Source organism: Numenius arquata, chromosome 1 (assembly GCF_964106895.1).
Source record: "Numenius arquata chromosome 1, bNumArq3.hap1.1, whole genome shotgun sequence".
Lineage (NCBI taxonomy): Eukaryota > Metazoa > Chordata > Aves > Charadriiformes > Scolopacidae > Numenius > Numenius arquata.
The window spans coordinates 16,479,630-16,495,544 of record NC_133576.1 but is presented as its reverse complement, the minus strand read 5'-3'; the positions used below and the strand labels follow the sequence as shown (position 1 = coordinate 16,495,544).

Here is a 15,915-nt window from a genome sequence, read left to right as displayed (position 1 = left end):
TACCACTCAGCAAACAACCTTTACACACAAAAGACTTTAACAAATACTGCTGAATTGGATTGATTATAACAAATCACCTAGTTGAGTTTATGATGCAACTGTGATTTCTATCAACAGGTAGAACTCATTCTGGACATGCCACACAGAGCTGGTGCGATTTTACTGATTCATTCTGTAGATTGCTCACATCAAAAACTTCCATTTGCTACTTTCAATATACAATCCAGGGCTAAAACAGATGTCCTTCTGGATTGCAGGAACTAAAAATTTGGGAGCTATCTGATTATTCTACTTAGAGAAGAGACACTGGCAGTGGAAACAGTGATCTTTATTGTAATCCTTTCTATTTATGAGAGGCTTCAAAGTCCTGTTTTCCTGCACAAAAGAAGTCTCAGATCAACGGAGGAATTTATCCATTTGTCACGCAAAGAACATTCAGTCAGTGGTTTAACTCAAAAGTCCACTTTTTGTAACCTTCCCAGGTTATACCGCCTATGCTGCTCTTAAGGTGTCAGACTCTGGTGGGTTGACCCCAGCCAGCATCCAAGCACCCACACAGCCACTTCAATGCTTCCCCACCCCCAGTAGCACAAGGGGAGAGAACAGGAAGAACAAAACTGAGCAAACTTGTGGGTCAATAAAGATGGTTCAACAGATGAAGGAAAGAGGGGAAAAAACAAGCAACATGAAGGAAATCACTCATCATCTCCCACAAGCAGATTGATGCCCAGCCAGTCTCTCAAGAACAGCCACCTTGGAAGTCAACACCCCTCATTCCCCCCACTCTGCTGCTTCTTCTTCTACCTCCAGTTTCTATCACTGAGAATGACGTTACATGGTAGGAAATATCCCTTCGGCCAATTTGATTCATCTGTCCAGCTGTGTCCCCTCCCAACCCCTTGCCCACCCCCAGCCTACAAGCTGAGGAAGTCTGAGCAAGAAAAAGAGAAAGCCTTGACACTGTGCGAGCACTGTTCACCAACAGCTAAAACATGGGTGTATTATCAACACTATTTAGCCACAAATCTAAAACACAGCACCGTATGAGCTGCTGTGAAGAAATTAACTCCATAGCAGCCAGATCAAATACACAGGTGTGCTGCACACCTACCACATGCAGTGCCCAGTCAAAGAAACCCTGTTCAGAAATCTTCAAAATGTGAGTAGTTAGCCTTTCGTTAGCAAAAGTTTAGTTAACAAAATTGTCTTTGCTCTAGCTAGAAACATACGCTCAAATTGTCTTGAAGGTAGTGGTCAAAGCAATCCATCTCAAACTCACATTCAACTGAAGCCCACAATATACGCATGAATTTGAGAAGCCTGAGAAGGAAAGCAAGCAACTCCCAAAGCATTTGTCCAGATTAACTCCAAACAGTATGCTATAAAATGTATGCATACACACAAACACAGAGAAAGAAAACCCAAGAAATTAGGAAATTAGTAAATCCTAGATAATAATAAAAGCAATAATTCTCAAAAAGCTTCAGGAGGAACTTAATTAATACTAATGCCACTCCCTTAAGGTAATATGAGCAGGTGTGTTCTGCAATTAAACAGATATCTATCAGTGAGAAGAGTGCCCTTGTACAATCCACACTGAACCAGTTTTATGTTTACTTCCAGGAAAGCTTCAAGGTCCAAGTCCACGCAGTCTGCAATCTATGCAAAGTGCTTGACTCAAACTGCAGGGAAAGAGGATCAAGTTAAATAACTCACAGAGCTTTCACTAAAAGAAGGATACATAACTGGGAAAAATTTTGGTTTTAGGGGACCAGCCTTACACAGTGGCATGCTGTTTCAAACTTCCCTCAAATCAGTGGCATGTACCTAGCAGTTATTACAAGTCCTACAAGACGCCAGTTTGCATTAGTGGAGATGGAATTCAATGACTCAAACTGCTAAAACCTCAAGTCCCTTCTCACATGCAAAGCAAATTTCAAAGACTTATAATCAGTTCAAATTTGGCCATATTTTCAAATGACTAGCAAAAGACACACTGCTCTGCGATTTCAAACCCTCGTTACAGAAGAGAGTGTGCTTCAGCCTCTGGATCAGGCAGCCTTCAAAAGGCATGGGTAAAACAATTATTTCCTCCCTTATTCTCTGGAATGGCTGAACCATTTTGAGTGAAGCTCCAAAAAAATAGTTACTCTAAGACAGGAAATTTGAGGTCATATATTTGGCAGTTAAGCAACTGAAAATGCAACCAGTACAGGCAAATGTATCTATTAATAGCACTCTCTCTTGATCCTACAATTATACGATGGATCTGCGTGAAAGCTATCATTTAGAAACTTTGACATCTAAAAGAAAGGTGTTGAAAATAATTTACTTTACACTGCATGTAAAGAGGTAAAAAGGAAAATAATGTATCTTCCCTTATTATCATACAATCTTAACTTTATTAAGAAATGAAACTATATAACCTTATAGTAGTCTTAAAGTATTTAATTACCTTTCTTGCAGATAAGTAGTGCTCCAATCAGACCAGAGTTAAAATCCACTGTCATATTCTCATGAGAATAATATGCATAAGTAAGACAAGGAAGGTCAGCTTCTCTTGGACCAACTTCTTCTGTTACGTCCCACACATATGTGTAGACCTGGCCTGGAAGTACAGCATCATCTCGTTTTTCTGCAAATGATGTTCTGTCATCATACAGGGAGCCTGCCAAGAAAGGAGTCAGTAGAGTGGCATGAAGACAAAGAGCAATAAAAACATCTAGAATGTCCTCCTACAATCAATTCCAAAAGCTTGGTTTCTTGCCTATTCTTCAGTTTCAAAGAGGTAACTAGCGATTCTACGCTGTGAGAGTATCACAGGGGAGAGTAGTTCTTCCACCACCCTTTTTCTTACAGATTAAGGATTTCCTAGAACTGCCATCACTGCCAAAAGGTAGGGCTCTTCATCAGTCTGGCTAAGGTTAGGATGGCACGAAGCTTCAGCCTCCACTCACTGATACTGTGGGGAGGAACACTGCCCACTTTTTCAACTTTCTAACTGTCTCTCATAAAGCCATGGCACAGGCTAGCATTGCCTTGCTGCCTTGGGCCTTTTGTGTACTGCATATCCAGATGGCAGTAAGGGCTCATATCTCTGCCTACCACGCCCAACGAATCTGCAATATGACAAAGGGCAGTCAGAGAATCAAAAGCCTAGGTGCAAAAGGCACATTAATAAGATAGTCAAACTGAATTGCCTATCCCTTCCAATTCCTGAGTTCTGTTCAACTCCAAGAGATTGGGTTGCAAAACACCACAAAGCTGAGCATAAAAAGCTGAGTGTCAGAACATGATCAGCACTGTATGGGAGCACCCAGCCAAACCGGTTTCAGAGCACAATAGGTGAGATGCAGGGGGTTGTCATCCGACTCAGCTTCATCTCCGCCTTGCCTTGTCTATGCAGAGATAACTTTGGGGGGAGCTGCAAAAACGGCTCAGCCCGGGGTTGTCTCAAGATTGCATCACAATAAGAACCGAAACCGAATGGAGCCTTAACTCCCTTAACAAATAAAATGCCCTGAGTCCCATCCCACCACTAGTCCCATGACTTTGAGTGCTAGACATCACAAAATTGGCAACAGAGACTTGGCCATCGCACCACCAGAGGTAAACATCCCAGATAGTGTAATCCACTCAGGCATAATCCTGCACCCCCCCAGAATTAGGAAATATAAACCGCAAGGTTTGAGGAGAAAAATGGGGGTAATCTTCCAACGATACAGCTGGCCTGTAGGAGATTCGTCCCCCCCCTTGTCCAGGACGCTGTACAGGGTAACTTCCCAGGGATTGAGTGACCTTACCTGAGAGAAGGGGTAAGTGATAAAGAAACATACGTATAGTATATGGCATGCTATTAAGATCGTGATTTGTGCACTCTTTTAAGGTATTAATATCTAGCGCGCTTGTGGTTTGTGTTGTTACTTTTCGGGATCACTTGTAGGTTGCAGTAGTGTATTCCGTGAATTGTTTTTAAATTGCAATAGTGTAATCGCCATTGTACACATAGAACTCGCAATAGTGACGTATTGGACCTGTGAGTGAAGTCCAAATAAATTGTTAATTTGAACCTCTCAGTGAAGTCCTTTTTCCCGTTTCGTCACAAGCACTGTCAACTGCATTTACCAATAATGCCTTGTTGTATGCTATTGGAAGGGATTTGGAAAAGTTATTTTTTAAGACCAGTATTTAAGAGTTTACATGGTCCTGAAACAGAGTATTTTGCAATTACATGGGGGTTGGACCAGATCACCTCCAGAGGTGCCTTCTAACCTCAACCACTCTGCGGTTCTATGAAACAGTATTAACACACAGGCAGCTGGTCAGGAGACTGTGCACGTCAAATGACAGCTTATATTGTTAGTGTTACAGTGATGAACAAGAAAGGAGCTAACAATGGGTGTGAAGTTTTAATCCAGGATCAACAGATATTTGTGTTGTACATATCCTCAAGGATTGGTCTGGGGCCCTCTCAGTATTTCATGCAGTAGTCTACAAATAAATGAACAAAACAGAGTTTTTAGAGCATTTACCTTCTGCATTTTTGCTGTAAACTATGCCTTGGGGATGAATACTGACTGGCTTGTCAGCCATATTCTTAAGGTGAACTACTAAAGTATCTCCCACTTCAGCACGCAGAGTTGGTCCCAGAAGTCCTGTAGTTATTCAAGATAAAGAGGGAGGAAAATGTGAGCAAAACAGTATGTTTAGTGAAACAAAGAGTTCTCTCCCCCAGTTAAGGAACAAGAGCTCTCAAAGTACAAGTTGCAAAATTAATACAGGCAGAGAATGTAATACCACTGCAATGAAGATTTATGCGTAAAAAGGCACGTGGGGATTTAAAACCTCCAGCTCAGCAGGAAATTGTATATTTGGAATTAGCACTTAAAAATCACAGGAAAATGGTAGATTTGGAAAAAAAAAAAAGTTATTTCCAGATAAAGAAAATTTATCAAAAAGTTCACGTTGCAGTTCATTGGGAATTTCTAGGAATCCTTCACATACAATTTAATTAAATAGCTTTAGGAAGGCAGATATTTTATAGTTTAAGAGTTTAGAGAAAGGCATTCAAGTACATTTGAGTAGCACTCTCAATGCCAGAAGTCAAAGAACAAAAAGTCCCAAAATGTTATCTAAAGAAATAATCAGTTCCATGTTGCAAATTTCTTGAGGCACAGCCTGCAAAAGGTTTCAAGAGAGGCTTGTATCCCTACTCCCCATGTTGCAAAAATAAGCAATGGAAGAAATCTGCTAAGACAACCTTTGGCTTGGTAGTCTCTTTCCTTGTAAGCTATTTTCTAAATTTCTTTCTCTGAATAGAAAGAAGCAGATTCAGAAAACACAGGAGAACAAACAAAACTGGAAGGGATCAGATAATAGACTAGAGCTTTCAGGGCATTTTGCAACAATTTCATATCACCAACCTCACACACATTTACTTTAAAATCCAAATCTGAACATCTAACATCTGAATTTATCTATTAATATGAAGGACAGACAGACTATAGAAGTACTCTGCGTGAACACAAGTACCATACTTGTGTATGTATGTGTACGGCATAAGTACAAGAACTTGCCTCCATCCATTTAAGGCGTCTTCAAGCAGTAACAGACGCAAAGGGACATCTTTCACACTCAACCTCATAGTTTTTCTTTTCCTTTCCACCGATGTATCAGAAATACACTTAGCCTCAGGCCTCAAGCTCCTTCCATGTGAATTTTAGTGTCACCACTGTGACCGTGTCACACAAGTCTAAATGTGTATGGAAGGTCTCATCAGATGATGCAAACAAAGGTAACAACTTCGTACTGTGCAATTAATTTGGAGGTAGCGCTGAGACCCAGCCTCTGCAAATCCAACCTGTCTATGGCCTTACATAGCCTAGCACACTGTAGAGACCTCATCCCCTGTGCTATTGGATTTATGTGCAAAACAATGGACACAAAAATGCAAGCTTCCTTAGCTTGTTACTGGCTTTATAACAAGCAAACAAAAATACTCAGAACATGTCCTTCCTGTTTACCTGCAAATATATTTGCTGGCTTTTCTCTTTTAAAATCCACTTCATATTCTCTGTAAGAAATTTTCTTAAACACGGAATCTGAATGTTCCAATCTGAAACCAAAAGAGTTAAAAAAAAAAAAAAATTAAAAGGACAAGGATTCCTAGAGATGCCATTGCTGTTTAACAGATACCTCAGAAAATCAGTCTTGGAATTACATTTAATCACACATTTTGCTGAAGTCAAGGCACACAGTCCAACTCTTTGCAGTGTTTTCCTCTCTCCCTCTTACTCTATTGAATCTATGACCTTCCTGAGCTAGGCCATTTCATATTAGACATTCAATTACAGTACCTAGCACAGTTTACCCTGATTTTACTGGCAATTTTTATAGGTCCTTTTGATTCTGCAATGAAGATGTCTTAGTTTTGTCCATTTAAGACACAGAGGAAGATGGCTTAACCTAGAAAGCATCTGACAAAACACAGTGAAAGAAATCTGAATATCTCTTTACTCAGCCCCATGCTTGAACTTTAAGACACACCCAAGGATTCTACAACAGCATTAACAGCAAGCTCCTGTAACAGCGATGACCTTGGAGGCAAGCACAAAACTGTTCCCTGACAACAACTAAGGATCTCACAGCAAGTCAGAAAACTGCTTTTTGAGAAACACTGCCAATGTCCTTAGTCTTGTTATGTAAATCAATCAATTTTGCTGTACACAAATGAACCAGTAGACCACACAATGTTTTCTTAGAAAATATTTAGGCAAGCTGAAGGAAACCAGCACATAACACTTCTGGAATGGAAATAATGATGAGAAGAGGGCTGAAGGGATAATAGTCTGTACTTAGTTTCACATTTATTGGTTGACTTCGCATAGTATGCATGATGACTGGATCCAACATTAATTCTACTTGGGTTTTTTTGTAATGCCCTTTCAGACACATTTGGTAGTAGGGAGCTGATGGGCTGCTCAAGCATAGAGATGCTGGGCAGAGATAACGCAGTGAGCTCACTTCAGTGACATCCAGGGACCCATAAGGGGAAGATCTCTTTTTGTAGACATCTTCTGTAAGTCCCTCTGCAACACTCTCGCCACAGAAGAGTCGGGCAGTAGCAGTTCATGTTTCAATTCATTCCCCTCTCTTTAGAGTTACTGGTAAAAGTTTGTTTTACTCTTAAAGAGAGGGACGTGATCCATAACCTTCATTGACAAGTGCTACCGTTATGTGGCAACGTCCAATAGAATACACATATAAGACTATGGGGTGGAAGAGGAAATTTATGAACGCCAATTGTATAGCTAGAAAGATCAAAAACCATAGCTTACTAACACTTCAGAAATCTCAGACTACGCAAGCAGGTCTAGTTACATAACTTTCAGGAAGGGCAGCAGCAATGCTGCGTGCTCAGATAATACTTTTTTGCTTTGCTCCAAACTGTCTTACAAATACCACTTGTATACAGCAACAAATACCTATAAAGATAAGATGACTGACACTCAAAGAAGTTAGATGTACTTTTATAGTCTGTATGACTGGAAAATTAAGGAAATAGTTCAGGAAGAACCCATTTTCTTTTCAGCCTTTCTTCGGTTATTTAGAACCAAAAGCAGCAAAGTATCAGACTCTTACACTGTATTTGGACAGTCAGCTTCTACTGAAATCAGAACAAGTCACATACCCAAAAGCCTTTGGGATCCAGGCCATTAGTTCTTCCTTAGCGAGTATCTTTGTGTTGTTTATTTGCCTTTTTTTTTTTTTTTTTGAGTTAGATTTCTATAAGCTCTACTAAGTTCATCAGATCCATTTGGAATGTGACTTGCTCTAAATACTTATGCAAGATACCTCAATGTGTACCGTGTATGAAAATCTCCTAGCTAATCACAGAGGATTTCAGCTGAGGTTTTAGGCAGTCTTGTGGGTCTCTACTGCATGAAAACATTCTATCCACAATGTGATGTTTAACACAACAGCAGCTGATGCTTATATTGATGCATCCAGTACAGATGAGAATGAAGTTCTAACTACTAAATTCACATGCCTGGGTCACTACTTAAATGTAGTACTATGAAGCCAAGTGCCATTTATATTCTGTTTTCTTCTGTCTTGCCAGTTTGACAGTATGCTTATACCAGCTGTGTATATATATATATATATATATTAAACTTCAAAGGGGAGTTTTAGAAATCATAGAACTTTGTTTCAATTAAGTCTTGAAAAAAGAATAGTTAGAAAGTCTAAATCTATCCTTTCCATAACATCCAGAAATGCAATACATATTTAAAAAAAATAATCACAAACTACACTACAATAAAGAAAACAAGCCATCCACCAATTAAAAAAAATTTAAAAATGCACTAGTATCTAAACCGATCCTTCAATGTAGGGTAACAAGTAACTTGTACCATTTCATGCCACTTTATGAACAAATAAAAGCTGTGTATGGTGACTATACTGAACACAGCATAAGAATGAAGACTAATTTAAACAGAATTCTAAATTACATCCAAGTTTACATCTTATATCTGCAGCATTGTACTTGCAGTGTTTATAATACTAAAGATAATAGTGGTAATGCAAATAAGACATTTTATATGCTTGGTTGGCATATGCATATAGGCTGGCAATTCTGCAATGCTATCGGAAAAAATAATGAAATGCGTATTTTCACTTAACGAAGTATAGCAATGCTTGATCCTACAACCTTTACTCACTAGAACTCAGGATGGACATTTCACAAAAACTAGTGAACAACTCAGAAACAACACATCTAGTTCCAAAGTTCATCAGGCTCCGACTTAACTGAAAGTGATAGTATCCAAATTGGAACGTATTTATTCTTTCAGCAAATTCTAAAGTCTTAAAGTTTTTGAAATATTACCAAACTATGGCTCAATTTAACATTGCCCAAAATCCCTATACATAAAATAATTACATTAAAAAAAACCCCAAACAACAAACATCAACCCACACAGATGATGATAAAAGCAAGCCCAGGAACATATTTAACAACAGTGCTCTGAAAACTTAAAAATAATTCTATCCAGTAATGAAGTAAATGAAAAGCAGCTTTTAATACTTCACTGGCTCCATTTCAGATCATGCTGTTAAAGTCACACAAGTTCCTCTGAAGTCAACAGATCAGGCTCTAAAGTCCTCCTGGGGCTCTAAAATTTCACAGCAGGTGGGAGACACAAAACACTTTCAGTCACAAGAAAGGACTATTTTCATACTTTTTGTTCCGTTCTTAGTTACCTGGACTTTTCCTCAGATTCCAGTTTGTAGGTCCAGCTAGTGATCTGAGCAGCTATATAGTGCTCCCTGACCTTCATAGCTCCCACCACATGCTTCTCAGAGTCTGGCCACCATGAACCAAGCAGAAGCAAGAGAAAAAGACGTGTGCAGTGCAGTGTCATGGTACAGATGCCTGTTGACACTCCTCTGGAAGACAAGGCAGAAACCGCTGCTTTTATTGCTGTTGCTGCTTCTAACTTCCCCTCAGAAATGAAATAATTGTGATGCAAGAGGGTAACAGCATTTGCCACATTCGGGTCATTGCTCTGCACTTCCTCCTCCCCTTGCTGACAGGGATCCAACAGAGATAAAAAAAAAATTGTTTAAACTACCTTCCCTCCCCTCCTCCACACCATCTTCAGTGAGATACAAGCACCAAGGAGAAGCAGCTTCAGCCCCACTACAGACTGTGGTTGGGTCATTGTCAACTGAAGCAGCAGGATATCAGAGGCAGAAGACAATTACTTTTTACAATTACAATTACAGGATATTTGTCTTGCATAGTTAGGAAGAAGTGGGTCATATTTTCTATCTTCCCAGAAAACAGAAACCCAGCACATGGCTGGCGCTGATGGAAATTTCCCAGTTAGATGTTACATCTAAGAAATCACTCCCAGTTAGAATGCAAAATGCTGAGGGATTAGGTGTGGGGACTAGAAGAGCTAAATTTAGTTCAAATCTAGGACATATACTGCATACTCATAGTAATAAGTCAGAAACCTTTCCAAACATATTGTCAGCTTCAGTTTGGTTCCTACTACACTCTCAAGTATCTCAGGTAATGGATAACGAGCTGGCTTCTCAGTGGCAGCTAACAGGTCAGCCTGAAAACTTGCCCGTAATCAGAATCCTTCTAATCTCTTGAGGTTTATCTGAAGAAAAATGATTAGGAAAATACCTTTTGATAAGCTATTACCAACATCAACTATATCACCAAAAATGTTTCCCTGCTTTTGCCAGTGCTGAGAAGTTTGTCAAAACAAAAAATGGTTGAGTGTGTTTCCCGTACACTGTGATTACTGGAAAAAAAACAAACCCTACCTATTTTTTTCATAGATAGAAGATCACAACAACTTCTTCAATAATATTTTGCTAATGCTTTCATTAAAAAAATACTTAAAACCTGAAATCAAAATAAATCCATTCCAGATCCAGACAAAAATAAGGACAACATTTCCTCAGACTATTTCAAAAGAAGCCCTGATCAATTCTACATTTTGTATATTGTTCAACAGCAAAATGGTCTAACTGGCAGCTTGGTTAATTCTATCCAAATTATATAGTACCTCATGACCTTAGAGGAGATAGGGAAGATGGTTGGAAAAAAAATGAAGACGACCAACAGCTGAATGCTCCCTACCAAACTTCAGAATAGTTTGGTGCCTAAACCTGAAAACAATTGTGATCACTTGGACAGCATAAGACTACAGACATCATGTAACAGTTTCAAGGCAGCAAATTGAACTTAAATTACCCCCTACTGCATCTGCATGGAGTTAGTCACTTGTTCCCATGAGCCACTTTGACACACGCATTATGTACTAAAAGGATTCAAAACCCAGAATCCAGCAACAATTAAGTTGGACCAGAATTTGTGCACTGATATTGAAAAGAAAATCTTAGGTAAACACACTCCATTAGTATTTCATTACTAATTAGTTAGTTTTGATTAAAGAACTCTCCATAATCCTTGGTAAATTACTTCAATAATTTTTAATTCAAAAATTATAATACTTGACTCCTTTCTACTCTGGTCCCAATCTCATCTCTGCTCAGGATCAATTTTAGTGCTGGTGCTTAAGAGTGTGATAGTTGGTGTGAAAATGCCTATAATTTAGCTTTTATGAAAGAATTCTCTGGGCAGATGGAAAATTCTTTCCTTCAGTCCAGAACTGATGGGAAGCAGCTCGTGCTGAAGTGGCCAGCACATTCTGTTAAACTTAAACTACCTTCACTTTTAAGTTAGCTTACCTCATCTTCAGAACTATAACATTCATGCACACAGAAAATATCACGCACCTTTATAAGAACAGAAACTGCTTAATCTTTGAGTCCAATCTCCACCCATTGGGCTTTACAGTGCTGTTAGTAAAGCTCCTTGCCACACAGGGATTTGAAGACCTTCTTGTATTCTTATGTGACTAGCTGAGGAGATGAAACTAAAATACAGTTTAAACAGTTACTGTAATTCTGTTTAATGGACTGTTTGAATTTTCCATTATAGGTTTCTAATAGTTAATTCTTCCCTGTAATAAAAGCTAAAATATTGCAGGCTAAAAATTAATACCCAGAATAGCTGCTTAAAACCCCTTGCTTTGTGACTCTGAGCTGGGAATCATCAAAGTGACATCAATTAGTTCTCTTTTATCCATTTTGATGAATTTGTGGATTGTATTTTTCAAATTTATTAGCCAATGAATTGTGCAATACTGATCAAATGGTAAAAGGAATTAAAAATGCATTACATCAGTAAAATTATTTTTACAAGGTTGGCTGATAACACTAACAGTTTTAAAGAAGAATAGTCAAATGAGATGAGATATACTTTCCATTAAGGTACACTGATCAGCATGCATTACTGTTCTTTAATCCTTTAAGAACAAAAAGTCCAATATTTGCTACTCCCTTATTTTCTCCCCTACTTGCACCTGTTATGACCAATGTAAGATTGAGCCACCTGCAATTATCTGGGTCAGCCTGGGTTTTTTTTGTTTTTGTTTTTTCATTTCTTTAAGGTATTGCATCACGTTGTCTCCTCTAGGCTTTGGGAAGTTTCAGAGTGTTCTGAAAATCATTATTAATAATCCAAAGACCTCGTTCCCTTTCACCTGACTATTAATTTCTAACACCTGCAATTGTATCTTCAGTGTCTGACATGGTGAAAGTCTAATATATACGCATAATTTTTTTAGTTAGTGCTGGTTACCTGCAAGATATTACTATTAGTTGCATGACAAGTGAATACCGAATATATTCTTCAGGCTTAAGTCTCCCAAGACAATACAACTTGATTGTCTATTTATATATATAGCCATGATCTTAGCTGCTTCTACCTCACAACACTGCACATGCAGCAAACTTCATATCTTATCCCATTGCTTCCCCACATGTTCAAATGTAATTTACCTTTGGTTACCAGCAACATGAAACATCTTGTGGGAAAAAGCCATGCATGGAGGAGCACAGGTCTAGTCCACAGTGGCAAAACAGTCTCTCTGCAGCAAACAAACAATGTTACTCCCAAAACTAAGCAGTACCTTTGGGATGAACTGATAGTGAAATACCAAATGAAAAGAAAGCATGGAAAGAGAAGCATAAGAAATACTTTTAAACAATAAAACCAGGTCTGCCTCTTCTACCTGGGCAAGATTACTGTCTCTTCTTACAGTAATTATGGTCCCAATTATTGGTATGCTGCATGTGAAAACATACTGAAAGAGCATACTCACAGTACTGCTCTAAGGCCGACCTTTAAAACTAACTGGGATTGCCAGTTTTTCACCCAGAATAGGCCAAGTCTGAGCAATCAAGAACAGATAACTCTTTTAAAGAGCTATAAAGTGGTGATTTGAAACTTTTTTGCAAATTACAGATTAGGACCCACCATAAACTTGGTTCTACTTCATCACAAACGCTACCCTAACTGCTAGCAGGCAGCCAGATGCTGATGGCTGCCATCAGTTTTAACAATTGTATTATAGTGATTGAGAAGGAGCTAGTATAGAAAAGAAAAAGCTGTAAAACGATTATTAAATTGGTTGCTGATAATGCCCTTGTACAGATCTCTCTCTCAAACACACAAATCAATGCAAAATAGTCCAGCAAGCATACTTTGTTTTAGTGCAGGGTGAAAGGGCTTTCATGGGCAAACAAGGAGTTAATTATTGATCAGCAAAGAACACATGGTTCTGAATGTAGGTAAAAGACAGAGGGGGCACTTACCAAATCTGCCAGGCACAACTAGGAACAGAAGCCATCAGATAAATATCTTCACTCCTGCAAGAAGGCACTAAAGCTAAGAAAGGTTAAACTGTGAAATGGCTCATTTTAGAAGTTTAAATTAGATGTACTACTCTGAAAACCACGAGAAGGCAAAAAGAAAAGAGAGCAGAGAAACTTAAGCTTTCTTTCAGCCAGCGACTTACTCAAGAAATATGTATACATGCTTCGTATTTGATAGCAGCTAATATAAGAACACATTCTGCGTAACTGTTAAAGGAAAGCAGGCTGTGTGACTGGCGTGGTCACACTCACGCTACAAGGCAGCAAGAATGTAGAACAGAACTTCAGACTGCTCTGGTGCTAAAGGCTTCACAAGAGACAATCATGTTGATTTAAACCTAAACATATTCACATGTTTTAAACCTGTATCCTGGGTTTGAGGACCTTTCCCTTAGGAGAAAAGCAAAGGTCCTTGATTAGAATTGGGTGTTTCTCCGGTCAGTGTTTGCCAAAACCAATTATTTAGCAGGACCTACAACTATTTGCACAGAAATGCTGAATTCAATACACAGTTTAAAACAAAAAGAAATATGTGAATTTTCTAAATATTGTAGATCTCATTTCAGTGCTTTAACAAATTTGTCTAAGACCACTGGCTTTTGGTCTGAAAAAAAGTCATTTTAAGGAAGAAAGAGAGGTGGATACACTAGCTTCCTCTATTCAAAAACTACATTAATAATGCCTGAGTCAAAATTTTGGACTGAGACAAAAGAAGCCTTTCCCCCCCCCTTCTGTTTAATTTTTGCCAGAAAACTTTCAGTGTGGCTCCACAAACAATTTTGCTCCTACTCTTAACCATGCTGTGTTCCAGTTTGTCTTCTTTATTAAGAGATTTCTTTATTTGCTCAGGCTTACAACTGATATGCTAAAATCTGAGCAGCTGCCCTCGTGCTAAGTCAGTCTAGCAGCATATTCAACTTCGCTTGCTCTCTATAGAAAAAAGTAGTAAGAACATCAGTGCCTGCAACACGATGTTAACCAGGTGGTACAGGATTGCAAGAGTTTGCAACTAGGAAGATTTGCATCTTTTCATCATAAATCCTTGTTGGAACTGGAAGTGGATTATCAAAAAAAAAAAAAAGAGAGCCTCTTATCAAGTTGTATATATACCTACTTCCAGCAATAGGTATGAAACTTTGGATGAATTAACTTTTTCTTCTTTCACATGGTTGCACTTTCTACATCCAAGTATCTTTTTTTCTTTTTTTCTTTTTTTTTTTTTTTTTAAAGTATACTTAGAACAATTCTTACAAGTTACTAGCAAGGAAGGTTGTTTTCCAATAGGAAAGTAGATAGGTATGTTTCAGGAAGAAACATACAATCAGTAAGCTTTTAGCCTAAGAGGACACTAAGTTACATCTGTCCCTATGGACTTTACAACATCCAGACAAATTCAAGGCATTCTAGTTCTCTAGCAATAGATTAGGCTGTTTGTTAGCAACCTGTTTAAACAAGCTCCACTTTCCCACACCTAAAAATGCAGCCACAGAAAGACATAGCTGAAATCACCCTCATTCTTTAATACTATTCCCACCCTTCATCACTTACAGTTTAGACTTTGATTAGTCTTTTAGAAGACTAAATACTTACGTGCACTTCCCACGTATAGCTTGGAAGTTTCTGCTTTGATTTTTTTCTTCTATGTTTATTTTTTATTGGAAGCAAATCCTTTTTGTATTTTAGAAGTATTTCATGTAAATTGAGGACTTGGTATCTTAAATTTGACAATGCAGCTTGGGACGGTCATTATTTTAAATCTCTTTAAGGTTATTCTCTTTGCATCATATCCCATTCCCTGTGCATAACTTTGGTTCAGCTTCAATGAAATCAAAATTTCACCCATATCTTCACTGCATGCAGCACCTGTAAACTAGAATGTACTAAAAGTCCAAGACCAAGAGATGGAGATCTAGAAGGCAAGTAAAGAGCCACGAGAAGGGTAAGATGTGCAGTAGGAAAGGGACTCCAGCAGAGCAGAACTTCTCAGGAGCTATTTTGATGTAGAGGCAAAATTCAGAAAATTAATGACCATGTAGAATTTGCCAGAAGCTATAACTGGGGTTACTATGTTTGCATATGTTTATAGAAGTTCCTACAGCAGGAGTCTTCACTTCTAACAGGAATTTTTAATACTACTCTTGAACAGAAGAAAATGATCAATGTACAGTACAACTCCTGGAAGTGTACCCAGGTCAAATTTGCTTGCTCAGGAAGAGCCACTTTGATATCCAGCCAAGCAGAGTACTGCAGATTAGCCACCAGGCACTGGGTTTTGCTACAAATGCTGTAAGACATTAAATATCATGGTGATGATGGAAGCCATTGGCAAGTTCTCTTCAGTTGTCCTGCTCCTCTGTTTTTTCTGCTACGCTCAGAGAAAAAGGCCTTAATCAGTTTATACTTTAAAAAAAAAAAATAAAATTTGCCACTTTCAGTCCAAAGAAGAATGTGATATTTGTTAACATACTGGAGATTAGTGAAAGACTAATTTGGCTTCCTAAAGGAGAATAGTTATCTTTGAGGGGAAGGACCTTTCAAAATATTCTGACAATGCAGGAAAAAACAAACATCACTGCTGATTATTTTAAGTCATACTCCCTCTTTCTTCCC

General features: G+C 38.4%; 1 protein-coding gene across 1 annotated transcript in view; it reads right to left on the bottom strand.

The window, feature by feature from the left end:
• The window catches only part of F5 (coagulation factor V), a 35,652-nt gene extending 26,227 nt beyond the window's left edge, over nucleotides 1-9,425 (bottom strand). Inside the window, exons 1-4 of the mRNA XM_074160967.1 lie at nucleotides 9,265-9,425; nucleotides 6,024-6,115; nucleotides 4,533-4,655; nucleotides 2,456-2,668 (exon numbers count right to left, since the gene is read on the bottom strand). Of these exons, the coding sequence (XP_074017068.1) occupies nucleotides 2,456-2,668; nucleotides 4,533-4,655; nucleotides 6,024-6,115; nucleotides 9,265-9,425 (589 nt within the window). The remainder of the gene's footprint in view (nucleotides 1-2,455; nucleotides 2,669-4,532; nucleotides 4,656-6,023; nucleotides 6,116-9,264) is intronic.
• Between the last annotated feature and the right edge of the window lie 6,490 nt (nucleotides 9,426-15,915).